General features: G+C 48.0%; 1 protein-coding gene across 1 annotated transcript in view; it reads right to left on the bottom strand.

Moving 5' to 3' along the window:
- The window catches only part of LOC146194652 (uncharacterized), a 38910-nt gene extending 23918 nt beyond the window's left edge, over positions 1–14992 (bottom strand). The window contains exon 1 of the mRNA XM_084596608.1: positions 14756–14992. Coding sequence (XP_084452734.1) covers positions 14756–14992 — 237 coding nt within the window. The remainder of the gene's footprint in view (positions 1–14755) is intronic.
- Between the last annotated feature and the right edge of the window lie 2943 nt (positions 14993–17935).

The following is a 17935-nucleotide window of genomic DNA, read 5'->3' as shown; positions in this document are numbered from 1 at the left end:
GACGTCCATTATACGCCAAGGCAAGTTATAAAGTACGTGAAGCGTACCCACATAGTTGCTGCCACGTTTCAGGAGAAACAAGAATCAATAGATGGTAAAGGGAGATCCGAAACTCTAAAGCTTCTGAGCCAAACAAGGTGGGGAGGCATGGCTCTGTCACTCCAAAGGCTCCTGAGAAACAAGGAAGCCCATCAGCAGACCGTGATATAAGGTGACCTCAAAGTAAATAAGTCCGTGCGAGAAGCTGTTTTTGACGAAGAGTTTTTCTGGAAGCGCGTGTAAAGCTACCTGCTCCTAAGTACACCAATTGCGTCAGCCATAACCTCACTCGAGTCGGACAATGCTCTGCTGTCCGACGTTCCACAAGCCTTCCATTCCATTAAAATTGAACTTACAGCAAACCGGCGACCTCCGAGTTGACAAGCGAGGAACAGATTCGAGCAAAAGAAAACACCAACAGGCGCGAAAAGCTTTGTTTGCGACCAGTCCACATTGCTGCTAATTTGCTGGATGCAAGACACAGAGGAAAACACTTGGACGATGCGCAAAATGCAGACTGCTTTGAGTGGATATCTCTGAAAGCACGGCACCTTTCATTGGGCATCGGTAAACTGATTTCCAACGTAGCAGAGTGCAGGACATCCGCAGGAATTTGGTCCAGGACAGTAGTCTGGGACTCAGCGAAGCACGTGGCCATATCTACCTGGTGGCAAGGCCTTTGCACCAACCAGCCGCTAACTCCTCTAACTTGCGGACTGCTGCAGATACCACCATCATCCGCCAGCTGCGAACGAAACTGGTCGGAAACGTCCCTATAAGGATTCGCAACAGGCTTTCAGAGGAACGCTTTCGAAAGCTTGTGTATGTACAGTCGAACATAGCTATGGACACAACTTCAATCATGCTGCTGCGCGTAGTGCCGCATCCAGCGGCAGTGACTCTGAGTCCGATATAGAGTGACTTATAAATCAGTTTTCGTGTTCCCTTTCTCGGTACAATATAAAAAAGTTCGTTCCACAAATATGATATATCCCCATATTCGCCTGAAGTGCAAATCATTATCTTCTCGGTGCAATAGAACAAGAAGTTCATTTCACAATATGACATCTATAACTGTATCTTCGACTGAACTTCGGAGCATTATTATTGATCTTTGTGTTGTGGCAAATAAATCTGTTTTTGTCACGGTTTGCAAAATTGCCAATTTTTCGTGAAAAAAACCTTGAAAAAAAGGGTTTTATTTCATGCTATTCAACATTCCTTGAAATTTTACATCTCTAATTCCGACATCGGAGCGATGCACCGCAAATGTTGCAGTAAGTGCGCGTACTTACCCTACAAGCTTCGTCGTCCTACAGCAATGCTCGCGTGACGTGATTTTGGGTATGGATATCTTAATGAACATCGGGCGATCATCGACCTTCGCTCAAAACTCATCAAGCTCTCGACAGATATAACCATACCTGCTACGAGACATTCCACGCGTCACGTCGTTCTGAACCTCCTTGACGGAGAATTGACCGCGCCACCCCGAAGAAGCGTAATCATCCGCGTTGGTACAAAAGAAATTGAAATAGCTCGAAGGAGGCACCCAGTTATTACTGGGTAGAGGACGTAAGGTGTGGACACTTTCGAAGAGTTCATAAAAGCTTACCTTACGTCAGCCGTTGCTAGCTATGAAGAATTATTATATGTCCAAAATAGCGGAGTATGCATTGATTTAAGTGTTGCACTGCCCTGAGTGATGTCTACCTTGCGTCATGCGATAGAAGGATTAAAGATGAATTAACAGAAAAGCGTATTTTAAAGGTCTTGCGTTACGTCAAATGACGTTTGGTGCTAATTAAAGGAAATGACAGAGACAAATTCAAAATCATTGCGCTGCTAGTTTTTGAAAGAAGTTGTCCTTATCTTAGGTTCACTTCGGAACTTTCAGAAGATGGTGCTCTACGGTTCCTTTATTTGCGCCTCGAATTTTAGGATGGACATTTATGTTGGAGCTATCAGCCCCGAGTTAGAAGAAATTTCTACAATATAAGTCAAATCGTTCAAAGACAGTGAAAGTAGGTATAGCGAAGCGGCCATGCTTCCTGCTCTTACAAAATCATGCCATCACTGTATGAGTCAGAGTTGCTTAAACCAGGGTGAGAAGCTTCTAGAAGCAGGATTTCTTGAATTTATATTCAAGGTAGCTGAAAGCTTGTTGATGTTGAATAAGCGACAAAGGTTAGGGAATGGACCTCTCATGCAGAGGAAGAAATATCTTTGGTTCCTATTCCAAGGCTTCGCCCACAACATGAAGAAAATTGGTAAAAACTACGGCGTTAATATTCTTCCTGCGGCTCACATCAAGGCTAAACGTATGTGTGCGAGAGTGAATAGGAAGAAAATAAATCAAGATGTAAAACAGAGCACTGTACAAGATATTCTAAATGCATTCAAGCGATAGGTTATCAGACACGCTTATCCTGTGGAAAGAAATACATCGGCCAGACTGGGAGGTGCAATGAAGACAGGATAAGAGAACATGCATCTACAATTTTGAATAAGTCCTTAACTAACCTCGGGTTGCACTGAAAAGACTGTACCTTATGTAAGAAAGAAAAGTCCGCAGCAGACCTTAATAACGTAGTAGTTTTGAGAACGAATGAGGTTAGGTTGACGAGAGAGATTTCAGAAGCCTGGGCAATATCTTCGGCTGGTGACGATTGTGTCAGCGCGCCTTCTGTTCTCTTATCGATGTGTGTGTGTGTGTGTGTGTGTGTGTGTGTGTGTGTGTGTGTGTGTGTGTGTGTGTGTGTGTGTGTGTGTGTGTGTGTGTGTGTGTGTGTGTGTGTGTGTGTGTGTGTGTGTGTGTGTGTGTGTGTGTGTGTGTGTGTGTGTGTGTGTGTGTGTGTGTGTGTGTGTGTGTGTGTGTGTGTGTGTGTGTGTGTGTGTGTGTGTGTGTGTGTGTGTGTGTGTGTGTCGCGTGTGTGTGTCGCGTGTGTGTGTCGCGTGTGTGTGTGTGTGTGCGCCTCTTCTATGTTTTTTCACTTATTCTGCTTCTTATTTTAACTTGGTGCCTCTGTTATCATAGTGATAAAAATCCAGCATGTAGTGTTAGGTTCTCATTCATTGTGATCGAACACTCATCAAATGCATAAAGAGCTCCACCACCCAAGCCGTACATCTGTACCACTGCATCCTACCATTACTTTACTCAGAATCCACGGGCATCTCTTTTTTATCCCTTCCTCCCGTCCTAAAAGAGAAACTAGTTGTCAGCTGCTACTAATCTGCTTCTAATCTATGTGGTCGCGGAACGTGACACATAAGACCAGCAATCCGTGCCCTGCTATTTCATGTGCCTACAATAGCAAGACACACGCATGCGCCGACGCCGGCATTCCTAAACAACCGGGCACCCAACACTGTAGGGTAAAAGTTGTGACTCACGTTCGAGAAAACTTTCCGAGAGCACTCTTGAATCTACACTGCAGAAAGGCGAAAGCGTTTGGGGCTGTACAGGGTGCATTAGGTTTGTTTTTATTTATATCATTCTAAAATAAATACACCGTCATGATTGTCTCCACTGATATCATTGTCCTTATCACTAACTGCATCATCATTATGATCGCTACTATCATCCTTACGCTAGACAAGCAGAAGTATGATATTGTTACGTGGCGGCAAGCTGGTCAACGCACGAGGAAGAGAACTGAGAGATGATATTCAATGATATTGAGATGACGTTTAACGAATTGTTGGCGGGCCTAGCGCTAACGCTCCTGCCCGCGCCACTGCCCGCTTCTTCCTCATTCCTCGTCCGCAACGTTTTCACGTTCCCGGGCGTGGCGTAGTCGGTTGAAGCATTCGGATGATGATCCAAGGATAGAAGGCTCAATTCTCGATGGATTATGAATTTTTAAGTTTCTGATGACGTCATCATGAAGTCATTTTCATAACAGCTATAGTGTGACCAATCGCCGGCACTACGAGCCATTAAAGGCTTTCACCTTAATTATGAAGCCTGTCCTAGGACATGGCTGTGTCGTCATCAAGGCTTTGTCAGCGGCCGGAGGTAAAGCCTCACCCACCTCTTGAATAACGCCGTGCTTCTCGTTGAAAGTGCGGCTGCCCTTTACCACTCTGCACTCTTGGTCGGCGTCTTCGTCCTCGCTGATCAGATAGCACACGTCCGTGAAGCTCGTTTTTCCCAGCATAATTTGACGACCATTGAAGAAGTTCGCGATGGCCGAGATGGGCGCCAGGTACCCCACTTTTGTATAGTCTGACAACATGAAAATGTCGGCGCCAACCTTTGAGAGAATAAAAAACAATTTTAATCGCGGCAAATGTTTGCAAGTGAGTAATGAGAACTCATACGAGTACGGAACAAATATTTATTGCGGTTGATCAGCAGTTTGAATGCAAATAATTAGAACTTTGGCCTAAAGAAATAGTACATACAAAAACATTTGCATTGCGTCATCGAGAAATATTTTTTACATTTTAAGTATCTATCAAGGCGTTTGCCTACTGCAGCCTTAGGCACTCGGATGACCTTGCCGTCAGTCTCAACACTTTCAACATTCTGATATATATATATTTTTAACAGATGCAGGCTCTTTTCTGGGGACTGATTTGAATCAATAACTAGAATAAATTTGACCTGCTAATCTGTTGCTTCAGGTCTTCCAATCAGTATGTGGACGCCGCGTAAGCGTTTTTGCAATGCTCACCACTGCGTCCCTCTTCCCCGTACGCACCACTTACTTCACAATAAGGGACGCTGAAAGCGCACCCCAGCTTTAATGGCTTAAACCTAAAGTTTCGCTTACAAAAATAACTGCAAAAGTTATCAAAATTTCAATACAATTCAATCAAAATTCAATACAAGCAAATTAATTCTACTAAGCCAAGTAGATAAAAGCAAGCTTGTACAAATCCGAAAGACGACGGAACGCGAAACGAGCCCTTAACAAATCTATAGGCCTGAAAATCGCAATACTTTCGATTTTATGACTATAGGGACACAATTGCGTCCCTGTAATGTACATGACATCTCCGCCAATCAGCAACGTATGGGCGAACGCAGGACGTGGCATTGAACGTTTAAATTTCGACGTGGCCGGAAATATCTGTGACTTACCACGAAACGTGAGTTCCGCTGTCGTAAAGCAATGCCTTAAAGACCAGCAGGTCGAGAGGAGTTAGCAAAGGGTGTTTACGGCAAAAGTAATGCCACGTGCAGTTCTGGTGTCCTTTACTTTCATTCAATACAGGAAAGCAGTCCTCTGCAAGACTCCTTACGGGTGCTATGTGCTCGTGACATCTAAATGGCCGGTAATCATAGGTTCACACATGGATTTCCAGATTCCTGGAAACTGTCTCTGTATGTTAAAGCAAAACATTTCATCTGTTATGGTGAAATTCTAGCACAAAATGTTTTAAAGACCGAAAAAAAGGAGTTAGGAGTGAAAATAAATCCCATGCGCTATTTGGGCAATGAAGTATAGATGCGCGCCTCTTTTCTGTGCGCGCCTCGATCGGCCGGTTCACTGCGTGCTACGAGGTTGCTTGATCGACTCCATCAATAATTGTCTGAGACGTCTTGATAAGCTTCACTATCCATATTAAATCAGTCAATTACATAGTAACGCGCCAAGTACCTTTTCCAATCTCCTGCAGCCGCCATCATTTATCTCCGCTTTTTTGCTTGTATTGCCCCCCCCCCCCCCCCCTCCACTTCCCTTTCTATTCCTATAAAGGAAAGCGTGAGTTCACACTTTGTTTCAAACCCCAAATATCATTTATCATGCTCTCTTCGGTTCCATTCCCTCTCTTGGGGTCCTCTCCGAGGATGCATTAAGGTGTTTTCGTTTCTTCCTTTTACCCCGGCTGTAAGGCCGCAGTGAAAAGCGACTCGCACGTGGAGTCGCGCTGGCGGTCGATCCCCCCACGCGCCGAAGCCAAGGAGCGAGCGCTGTTGTTTTTTTTTTCTTTCTCCTTGTCTCCCCTTTTCTTGGGCGCGGGCTCGCGGGGCGCACGGGAGGCCTGAGGCCTGGTTTGTTTCGTCCTTTCGTCCCGAGGCGTCGCCAAGACGCGAACGCAGCCGGGAACAACAATGGCACGCTTCTGCAAACCACCTTATGGCCTGCAGAGGGCGACAATAGGCGTGACCCTTGCCCCCCCCCTCAAATAGGCAATCAGCCCAGTGTTCTCCCGCTGTGCCGTGAGACATTGGGTCCGCGCGACGGCGACTCTACACTGCTCTGGGACAGTGCCCCCCACCCCCTTTTCCTCGAACGGGACGGCTGAGTGACCTCGCCTCGAGATCCCCCGCGGCGTGTCTTTCACAAAGGCACAGCTGCAAGGTCGCGTCGCAAACACGCTGAGGAGGGGAGGCAAAGAGAGGCGCCGTGTGAGAGGGTTTGGGGACCGGCGAGTGGAAAGAGTGTGTGTTTTGAATGTTGCATTTTTATTTGAAGTAATTAAGGACCTGGGTCCGAGATTATTCCCAACCCACGGGGGTTGTGGCACGTTTTTCAATAATTTAATTGGCTGCTTTATTTTCGGGGTGGATCACCGAAAGTGACCGCCCTCGGGCCTTTGTTGATGTTTGTCATCAAAAAGCGGACCTCGGACCGTGTTTGTCAGTCAAGTTTGAGGCTCCGTGCTTAGCACGTATTTACAGCCCCTAGGCTTTAACCGAGATGCTCGGTAGAAAAGTAAGGGCTTGTAGTGACTTCTCTGTGTGAGAGTCTATTTTGTCTTAAGTTGCAGTTGTCTGTGTGACTTGTTACTGTAACTGTTTGCCAATGTAAATAATATTTTCATCTGTAAATATATATCTCCTCCTGACCAACATCAGATCATCGTCTACTGTTCTCGTCTTCTGCTTCTGTACCTGCCGAACAGCGAACATAACATCACTGGCGCAGCACGACAGGGTTCGGCAACCAGCGACCACGAGCATCACCCAGAGCCCCCAGGCCCTGGGAACCCACTAGGCAACAAGCGTCCGCACGTCCAGCCAGAAGCAGCAAGGTGATCCAGGCCCCGAACCAGAGGCAGCGTTCTGGGGAAGGACTCCGACGAGGCTGCGGCACCAAGGGACGGAGGCCCCAACTGGCGACACCAGCACGGGTAAGCGGGATTTCTTGCGCTTTGTTGAAGTGGCTATGGCTCAAGTGTAAAGTGGCGTATGGTTTTAACACAGAGCATGATGGCGAGCGTAGGCGAGAGAGAAACAGGGGGAAATATAACAGATGACAGCGAGCAGTCGCAGCATGCGACAACTCAGCCGGTAGCAGGAGCGCTACGTGAAGTAGCGGATATGTCGGTATCCGATGCGATTGCAATTCGCCGCATGGAACTAAATTTTGAGCTGGAAAAATTGAAAATTCTTTCACAGGAACGCCTAGAGTTACAGAAACTTGGGCTAGATCCAGCGGTTGCAATGGCGATAGCGGGAAGCGGGCAGACGTCTGTAAGGTGAGACATTGACGATCAGCGTCGAATGGGGCCCGATCCAGTCTCCCAATGCGCTAAAGTCCTTAAGGGACTGAAGCTGCCGTGTGACGCGGACGTGCCGTTATGGTTCGAGGAAGTCGAGAGAATTTTCACGACGTTCAAGGTGCCAAACGAAAGCCGCGTTCACTTAATCATGCCAGCACTAGCTGAGCGTGTCAGGTACCTTATCCGTAACCTCGGGGACGATGAGTGTGGCAGCTACGAGTCGGTAAAAACAGCCGTTTTAAAGGAGCTGAAGCTTAACCGCTCAGAATACCTCGAACGCTTTGAGCGCGCGACGAAACGCCGCGATGAAACTTGGGCGCAGTTCACCTCGCGCACTAAGACGTACTTTCAGTACTACCTTCGGTCACGGGACGTAGAAACCAAAGACGACCTGGTATCATTGATCATCGCAGATCGCATAAAGGGTAGCTTGAGCCCTGAGGGCTTAGAGTATGTGCGTCTTCGTGAGGAGGAGAGGTGGCTAAAACCGGATGAAATATCCGACGTTCTCCAAACGTTCGAACAGGCTAAAGGCAAGGGGCGCGCAGCGAAACAAATTGTTGTGTATGCGGAAAAACCGAAGGGACCCCCGCAAGCGGCGAACAATGATAGCAAACGGCCAATTCAGTGTTATGAGTGCCGCGCACCTGGCCACCGAGCCAAGGAATGCCCTCGCGCTTCGCAAAACGTGCAGAAGGAGGAGAAACGCGCTCGAGCTCAAAAAGTAGCTGTAGCCAACGTAGAGGCATTCGAAACACCGGCGTCAGTAACCTCCCAGACAACCCTAGTAGCAGAGATGAAAACGCCCCAGTCATTCGACGAGGTACGCAAATCGAAGCTACAGCAGGTGGAGATTGAGTGCGCCAGGATACCGGCGACAGCTATAATTGATACCGGTAGCGAGATAACCGTGGTTAGGGAAGGCCTCGTGCCAAGTACATGTCGGGAGCCATCCGGCTCGATAAAGCTAGTTTCGGCTTTTGGGGAGACGGTTAACGCGAAACTGGTCACTCTTGCGGTAAGCATCAGGCGGCCCACCGCACACATAGCAGGGCCCGAGGCAGTAGACATTGTATGCGCGCTTTCTGATAAGCTGGCGGAGGGAGTGGATTGTTTGCTCTCCAGGGAGAATTGGGAACAGCTTTCGGAGATAGACAGTCGTTACGAGGCACTTGTTATGAATAAGGCCTGCCCTCTGTCTGAAGCAGTTAACGCGTCTGTCACCATGGCGGAGCAGAGCGCAAAGCTGAGCTCTGCATCACACGAGGTGCAAGCGGCGGGGCCTGAGGCAGACAAACTAATGAGTGGTGAGCAGGGTGTAGCGACGGAACAGCCCTGTGAAGTAGATCTGGAAGAAAGCGAGAAGGAAGATGCAATCTCGATCCAGGATGACGCGGACGCAGCCCTAAAACAGCGCCAGGTATTCTGATCCGACCAAGTATCAGACGAAACCTTAAAGAAAGCGTGGGCTGACGCAAAGGCAGGGAAGGCAGGCATGTTTTTTTTTCAGACGGTTTGTTGTATCACTGGGACTCGATCTCCGGTAGCAAAGTGAAGCAGCTTGTGCTCCCCCTTAGCAGGCGTGAAGAGGCACTCTGCCTTGCGCATGAGTCCCTTTGGGGAGGCCATTTGAGTCCACGGAAGACAAAGACCAGAATCAAGTACAGCTTTTTCTGGCCAGGCTTAGAAGGGGACGTAACGCGACACTGCAGGACATGTCACGGCTGTCAAGTCCGCTCAGACAGGCGAATTAAAGATAGGGTTCCCTTCACACCTCTCACCAGACCCGACCATCCGTTTCAGGTCGTAAATGTCGATATAATCGGGCCGCTCGATGTTCCGTCGAGCAGGAGTCATAGGTACGCTCTCTGCCTCGTTGACTTGTGCACGCGGTGGCCGCAGGTAGTCTGTTCGCGATCCCTAACCGCTAGGGCAACATGCGACGCCTTTCTTACGATTTTCAGCCGCACAGGCATACCTGAGGTAGTCTGTTCAGATCAGGGAACGAACTTCACGGCGCAGCTGACGCGTGAGATGTTAGCAAGACTGGGATGCGCACCGCGTTTTTCGACTCCTGAGCATCCGGAGATCAACGGGACAGTGGAAAGGTGGAACCGCGTTTTGAAGAACATGTTCCAAGTTATTGAGAAAGATCCCAAGAACTGGGATAGACTGGTCCCGTTCGTTCTCTGGGCGTACAGGGAAGTCCCCCATGACACTACAGGCGTGGCGCCGTTCCGGCTCTTATTTGGTAGAAACCCTATCGGACCGCTAGCAATTCTGCAGCGAACATGGACAGGCCAGCAACCCCTCCCGAACACACCAGGGAAGAACCCGCGAAGTATTTGCGACAGCTATGCGAGCAGCTAGAAGTAGCAGCAGAAGTAGCGGGTTTGACGGCGAGCGCACGTCAGGGAAGTTACGCGCAGGCGTATAACAAGCGCGCACCGAGTAAGACGTTGGTCTTCGGAGACCAGGTATTGCTCTTTGACACAGACCCTGGCAGTAAAATGGCCCCCAAATGGCTCGGTCCATTCGTCGTAACCGCGCAAGAGAGGCAGAGCTCGTACAGAATCGACAAGGGAAAAATGGCTACAGCGATAGTGCATGCGAACAGGCTGCGACCCTACTACGCACGTGTCAGCCATGTCGGAGTAGTTTTAGAGGAAGACGAGGAGTTTGGTGAAATTGAGTACACCCCTCGGTCTGTGCTTGAGAGATGTGGTGGTCGTCTGATAGATGCGGAGAAACTCGCACACCTACCTACTCAGGACCGCCTCGAGATCTCGGAGGTGTTTGCCGCTTACGCTGATTTGTTGAGCGAAACGCCGGGAGTCGCACGAGTTGGGGCACATAAGATAGAGCTGCACGAAGGCCACCAGCTCAAACGCACCTTCCCATATCGCGTGCCGGAGTTATTAAGGAGTGGGGTGAGCCGCCAGGTAAACGAGTTGCTAGACCTTGGGCTGGTGTATCCGGTGGAAAGCGAGTGCCCCCATCCCGTTGTATGTGTGGGTAAGAAGGATGGATCGGTGCGCATGTGTGTTGACTATCGCGCTTTAAACGCAGCGACGCGCACGGATGCCTTTCCAATGTCACCCCCTAAAGAGCTCATCATGAGGGTGGGCCATCACTCTTACCGACTTGCGACGCGGATACTGGCAGGTGCCGGTAGCTCCGGAGAGCCAACATCTGACCGCCTTCGTAACTCACGAGGGACAATATGCTTGGCGCGTCATGCCGTTCGGGCTAAAGAACGCCGCGGCCACCTTTCAGCGGATAATGAACACCCTCCTCTCGAAACATCAGGCTTATGCGGCCGCATACCTCGATGACATCGCCATTTTCTCTTCCTCATGGACTGAACACTTGCGGCACTTAGAAATAATTTTTGATTTGTTGCGCGACGCCAAGCTTAAAGTGAGCCGGGAAAAGTGTCAGGTCGCACAGGCCCACATTAAGTACCTAGGACACATAGTGGGAGGCGGAACCCATGGGCCCGACCCAGAAAAGATATCGGCCATTCGTGGGCTCGTGCCCCCCGCAGCAAAGAGACAGCTACGGAGTCTGCTAGGCTTATGTGGTTACTACCGCGATTACGTTGAAGGATACGCCGAGGTGGCCGCACCACTCACGTCTTTGACGCGACGAGGTGTACCTACACGATTCCGTGGAGCCAGGAAGCGCAAAACGCGCTCGACAGGCTCAAGTCAGCTCTGTGCGAAGCTGCATCGCTGAACACCCCCGACATTAAAAGGCCATATTGGCTGTTCACCGACGCGTCCGACGTTGCAGCGGGGGCTTGTTTGGCGCAGATGGGAGATGAGGGACGGGAAAGGCCGATAGCGTTTGCCAGCCACCGATTCACGCCAACGCAGACCCGCTGGTCTACGATCGAGCGGGAAGCATTCGCCATTATCTGGGCACTAAAGAAATTTGATCATTGGGTGCACGGGGCAGAAATTAACGTGGTGTCTGACCACAACCCCCTCTCCTATCTCACTACTAGTACGCCTCATGGGGCAAAACTCGCGCGATGGGCGCTGGCCTTACAGCGCTACAATGTGACGGTGACCCACGGGACAGGGTCAAGCAATGGTAACGCCGACGCGTTAACCCGTGTCGCCAATGTGACTTGGGGCGTAGAGCAAGCACACGCTTGAGCCATGGCCTTTCGACGACGCGTGAATGTTCCCGCGTACCCGGTGCAATATGTGATGTGAGCGGTGGAGTGCGCGTGAACTTGACGTGAGGACATCCAATTGCTCGCGCGCGGGACTTTCACGAACACTGTCCACTCCACCGATGCGAATGTGTGATTTGTTTTGTGTTATACCCATCTTGTGTCGCGAGTTTCATTTGGTGTTCCATTCACGTGCGAAGTGTCTTACATGTTTTGTTTTCTTCGCGGGTTGTTGCGGACTTTGTTGTATTAGGCTGAAATGACCGGATTCCAAGCACATTTACCCTCTTCGGAGGGGCGTGTAAGACCGCAGTGAAAAGCGACTCGCACGGGGAGTCGCGCTGGTGATCGATCCCCCCAGGCGCCGAGGCCAAGGAGCGAGCGCTGTTTTTTTTTTTTTCTTTCTCCTTGTCTCCCTTTTTCTTGGGCGCGGGCTCGCGGGGCGCACGGGAGGCCTGGTTTGTTTTGTCCTTTCGCCCCGAGGCGTCGCCAAGGCGCGAACGCAGCCGGGAACAACAATGGCACGCTTCTGCGAACCACCTTATGGCCTGCAGAGGGCGTCAATAGGCGTGACCCTTGCCCCCCCCCCCCCCCCCCCCCCCAAGTAGGCAATCAGCCCAGCGTTCTCCCGCTGTGTCGTGAGACATTGGGTCCGCGTGACGGCGACTCTACACTGCTCTGGGACAGTGCCCCCACCCCCTTTTCCTCGAACGGGACGGCTGAGTGACCTCGCCTCGAGATCCCCCGCGGCGTGTCTTTCACAAAGGCACAGCTGCAAGGTCGCGTCGCAAACACGCTGAGGAGGGGAGGCAAAGACAGGCGCCGTGTGAGAGGGTTTGGGGACCGGCGAGTGGAAAGAGTGTGTGTTTTGAATGTTGTATTTTTATTTGAAGTAATTAAGGACCTGGGTCCGAGATTATTCCCAACCCACGGGGGTTGTGGCACGTTTTTCAATAATTTGATTGGCTGCTTTATTTTCGGGGCGGATCACCGAAGGTGACCGCCCTCGGGCCTTTGTGGATGTTTGTCATCAAAAAGCGGTCCTCGGACCATGTTTGTCAGTCAAGTTTAAGGCTCCGTGCTTAGCACGTGTTTACAGCCCCTAGGCTTTAACCGAGATGCTCGGTAGAAAAGTAAGGGCTTGTAGTGACTTCTCTGTGTGAGAGTCTATTTTGTCTTAAGTTGCAGTTTTCTGTGTGACTTGTTACTGTAACTGTTTGCCAATGTAAATAATATTTTCATCTGTAAATATATATCTCCTCCTGACCATCATCAGATCATCGTCTACTGTTCTCGTCTTCTGCTTCTGTACCTGCCGAACAACTAACATAACATCACTCCGGCCAAATGGCTTTGCCAACGGACGAAAAGAAACCAAACAGCAGATCGAAAGACGAACACTCTTAACACTTCGTGTTTTACAATAAATAAATTAAAGAACGACAAAGTACAACTCGCTCCCTCATGGTGCCCTTATATATGTCGACTACCCTCTGTTGTCTCTAGGGTGAGGTGCGTGTAGTGAAAAGCTACACAAAATTTCCAAAAGTGCACTTCAGTCTGCATAATTGCAGTAATGAGAAAGCATTTCTTGCACTATCGGCACTATCACTGTCACAAATAGGCGGCTATTTTGATACAAGACGTGTGCAGTCTGAGCACTGGGCATTTTTCTTAGTTTAAATGAATGAGCGGTCCAATAGGACTTCACGAAGATGAAGACAACAATGTACTGCAAAGCACGGCAATATGTGGCAGGTCTACACGAGGCGTGGTTAACAGAGGTGTAGAACACTACAATATAAGATAAAAAAATGCGATTGTACAGTGCTCTCGGTCCGAGCCAAAGGAAGCCGACCTGCTTGTATGATGGTTTGGTTCTTGTCGGTGATTTGACTTTTTCTTCTGCGTGAGTGAGAAGGACATTGTCTGGTCACACGAATCATAAGACAATATACCTTTTAATATGAAGTATGAAGGTAATATTGTTCAAAGAAAAATAAGATAAATCGCTGTTCTTTGCTACCAAAAGGCTTCATCGCAGATTTTTGCAATTATCACTGCAGCTGCAGGATCGCAGAGCACGCAGTTAGCAGATTGTCAGCTTAAGAGGAAATGTAGCATTCTCATAAAATTTCACACTTAGAGATGACGAGCACATTACCTGTGGAACCTCTAATGGAACAAAATAAGAAATGGGCATAGGTCGGAAATGAAATTCCAATACAGGGTAACCGATGATCACTAAGGGAAGGCAAACGTATGGCGAATTCGGGTGAGAGAGCATGCACACTCGAGAGCACTTTGAAAGTGCTCTCAAAGCAGATCGCTGCGCTGTGAAAACAAAGGCAGACAAAACAAGCGGTTCTATACGGAGCGCTGGCCTCTCCTCGGGTTTCAACGGTTGGTACTTCGGGCAGGCGAAGAATGCTGGTGAGAGAACTGTGGTCTCATGGTCGTGTCGCGCTGCTCTTGACGCTAAGAGAGCGTTCCCGTAAGAGTACAGTTACACCCTCTCTCGGGGTGCTACTGTACAGCTCTGTACTACTCGGCGCTTGTGCTCTCATCCCCTTAACCGAATGCGCCATGAGGAGGAGCAGACTGAAAGGTTGTTTGGTGGATGAGACAATATTTGTAGGCGCCCAGTAGCTTCAGCAGGCAATGAGCAAAGTGAACGGGGGGGAGGGGGGGAATTTTCGGACAGTCTACCACTGTGCAGCCACTAAAGTCAGCGTGCTATGCCGATGATGATTATCAGTGGGGAATTGTGCATGGTACCTTTACTGCCACTCAATCTTACCCTAGGCTAAAATTCCCTGTATCATCGCGCCATCTAGGTTTATGTATTAGCATTTTCTGCTGCCGGCTTTGCAGAAAATTAAGCGCTAAATGCCTTCATTGTGAAAACATTTAGCAAGAATATGTACCTCCATTTAGATTTTCAGGGCTCTACGAGACTTTTGGAACACATATAATAGATAAATAAACCTGATCATTGCAGCAGAAATTAAAAGCAGCTTCAGTTCCATAATTTGACAGAAGCGGTGCTCCAGCAGTGTGTATCTTACGTACAGAAATACTGTAGGTAAACTTTCGCAGCAGGTCCTCGGGGACTCCCTCTTCGAGGAACTGATCCCTGATTTGACGCAGGGCAGTCATAGCCAGGACCCGTTCGCCAGCGCACGCGACCACGTTTGGACGGCGAAGCTTGTGCGTGGCCACAACCACGTATTGCAAGTGGTCCAGGGGCAGCAACGTCTTCAAGTTGTAGTAATCCAGGTACGCCGGTAGGGGCGGCACCGTAAGCATGAGTCTGAATTTCGTCACATTGTTGGCAAACTCCAATAGGCGCCTGCCGATGTTACTCTTGGTGCTAGAGCCGCACATATCGCCTGGTCTGTTCCAGTCGAGGTTGATGCCCTGCGATTAGAGAGATGGCAGAAGATACTGGACGCAGTCTGACCACGCTGAGCACTCTAGAGGTTTATATCAGTTTTAGAAAATCTGATAATCTATTTTAATTTAAATATTTTGCTTTGTTTTCGACTTATAAAATTGGGGGATTGTTCTTTCACTCCGATTGGGGGGACTATAAATTTAGAACTCTTAAACGGCACGTCAAGTGCGAACAAAGGAGAACGAAAGACAAAGCACAGTTCTCGCAATATAGTTAGCGCAACCTTCAATCATTGCTTCCAATTCGAACAGTCAATTCCCTTTACAAGGAACCCTCCCATTCATACGCACTCCTGAAAATAAAAAAGGCCGCAACCCAGGATTTTAATAGCCTACAGTTTAAAAGGCAAGGTTAACTGTCCCGTAAAGAAATAAATTTTAATGCCCACCACTCGCTCGTTGCGATTCCTGGAGGAGCCACAGTCGCAGTTGCCACAGCGTAGACTCTTCATTCACATGACTTCTTACATGTCTTGAAAATTGCCTTATATGTGATGTGCCGGACTCCTTCGTGAAACCAATGTGCTTTGCAACGCACGTTACGATCCTAGATGTCGTGCGACCTTGTTCTTTAAATTTAGAAGCATTTCTTGTCTCCATGCATGCTTGAAAACATGGCGGCGTGCATTCCTGATGCAGCCATGACATCATAATCTCGTGAATCTAGCTCATTTGCAACCGAAGCTATCACCCCTTCGTACAAATCTACGCATGTGGTTCGTCTACAGAAGGTGTTACAAGCTTGGATTTTTAATCCTACGACCTATACACCTACGAGGTCTGTGCATGTGGATTTTACTCCGAAGCAGACGTCGTATGCGTGATAGAGCTTGACCACTGCAGGCCTATTGAAACATATATAATTAAAATGTCAATTTTTCATTTTAAGAGCCCATATTCTAGGCAGAAACTTCAGGCCGTAAACCTGAAGAAAAACTTCGTCTCTTACGTCTCCTTTATTGGCAATGCAGTCAAGATATGGAAGGTCAAACGTACGCATCTGTAAACTCGTTGAGTTCGCCTTCCTTCCCACATTGCCTAGATCTAGGACGACCTGCTTACGGGTGAGGATGTATAATTTCTGAAACACAAATTTCTCATCGTCAAATAAAAAAAGGTCTCTCCATTGATGCAGACGAAATTCAGTAGGCGCCATTTTCTGATTGTATATTGCGAAAAACCAACTTAGTGGGCTTTGAAATGTGTGTTCGAGAGATTTATATTTCAAACCACAGTGCTGGTGAAAAAATATAAACAAATGGCTCATATGTTTTCTGTTGATTAGCATCAATATAGTAATTTATTACCCCTTAATAGTAATTTATTACCCCTTAAAAACCAAAATGTTGTTTGGGTATTTTATTCAAAACAGAATCAACCTCTTTCGCGCACATGATGTTAGCCTTGTAATAAACTACTTCTGCATACAGCCCTCAGATAAACATGTCATAGGTTTTCAAATAAAGATTGTTAAATGATTACAAAAATTATCGTGTATATCCTCGGCACTTGCGAACCTCCTTATGCCACCAGATAGGCCGAAATTTCCATAAATTTACGCGACATCCATTACCATACACTGTTCGGCTGGTATCAAATAATTTATCGTTCTATTTTGCATGCTAGGCAAGATGGATGAAAGCCGTCGAAGCCATTCTGAACGAGGAAGTCTGTAACAGCAGTTGTCCACCTTGAAGCTGACGTTTCGACGACTACAGCCATCAGATATGGCTTGGAGAATGGTAGTGTATATGCAAGACGCGTTTATGCACAACGAAAACAGTATCGGCAGAAAGAATACACAGCGAAAACCTCCTTTAAAAACGAATCAGCCGCTGTAATAAAACAATTTTGCATCGCTACACGTATCCACTTCGAAGGCAGCTGAAAGACATTAAGAATTCGCCCAAATTAAAGGAAATGAATGTAGGAAACATGCAGTTTAAGAATAAAAATCTTTTAGTGTTAGCATCTAAATTGGCGATGTAATTGGCCAACAAAGTGCTGCGGCCGCAACAATAGCGTCATGTAGAGCGACACGAGATTTCAAGCGGAGGAAGGGCTACATCAAGGGAGAAACGCAATGTCACCGAATACGTAGCGAATAAAAAGTACGCTTTTAGAATCGGACGACAAATGATACTATTTGAGCGAAGGCAGAAAACATCTTAATCTTCGGCAGCAACAATGTCCCCTTGAGCTTCCCTGCCCTTGTTCCACGGATTGAGCAGAAGCCTGAACGTTCATTCTGTGATTGCCTCGTTATTTTAGATGCCAGCAAAAAGCTACTTGGCATACTTTTTCAAAAAAAAACTTGTAAAATTTGAATAATTGTACGTTCACTAGAGAACAAATCACTCAACAAGGTTGACGACTGAGCAAGTTGGTAAGGGTTCATATTTAACCAGCCAAAGGACGAGACACAGGAAAGAAGAGGACAGGACAAGGCTGGACTAGCAACTGAATGTTTATTGAGTGTGTGGCTAAGGCGTCGGTTAGCCTTCATTCTAAGGAGTTTGATCTATTAGAAAAGTCGTTAGTTAGGCCTTGACTTTGAATTGGCTTTGTATTTTCTTTTTCATCTTCTCAATTTCCTGCCATTCCACCGGTTGGTTTGTGCGCATGCTTTTCGGATGTAGCCTTCGTTGTTTTCATCTGTTCAATAAACATTCAGTTGCTAGTCCAGCCTTGTCCTGTCCTCTTCTTTCCTGTGCCTCGTCCTTTGGCTGGTTAAATATGAACAAATCACTCCGCCGCCAAATTTAGTATTGTGTTTGGCAACCGCTGGAAACAGGT

Source organism: Amblyomma maculatum, chromosome 3 (genome assembly GCF_055883805.1).
Source record: "Amblyomma maculatum isolate TAMU_Amacu chromosome 3, ASM5588380v1, whole genome shotgun sequence".
Classification (NCBI taxonomy): Eukaryota; Metazoa; Arthropoda; class Arachnida; order Ixodida; family Ixodidae; genus Amblyomma; species Amblyomma maculatum.
The sequence above is the reverse complement of the archived record's forward strand: the minus strand, read 5'-3'. Positions and strand labels throughout refer to the sequence as shown.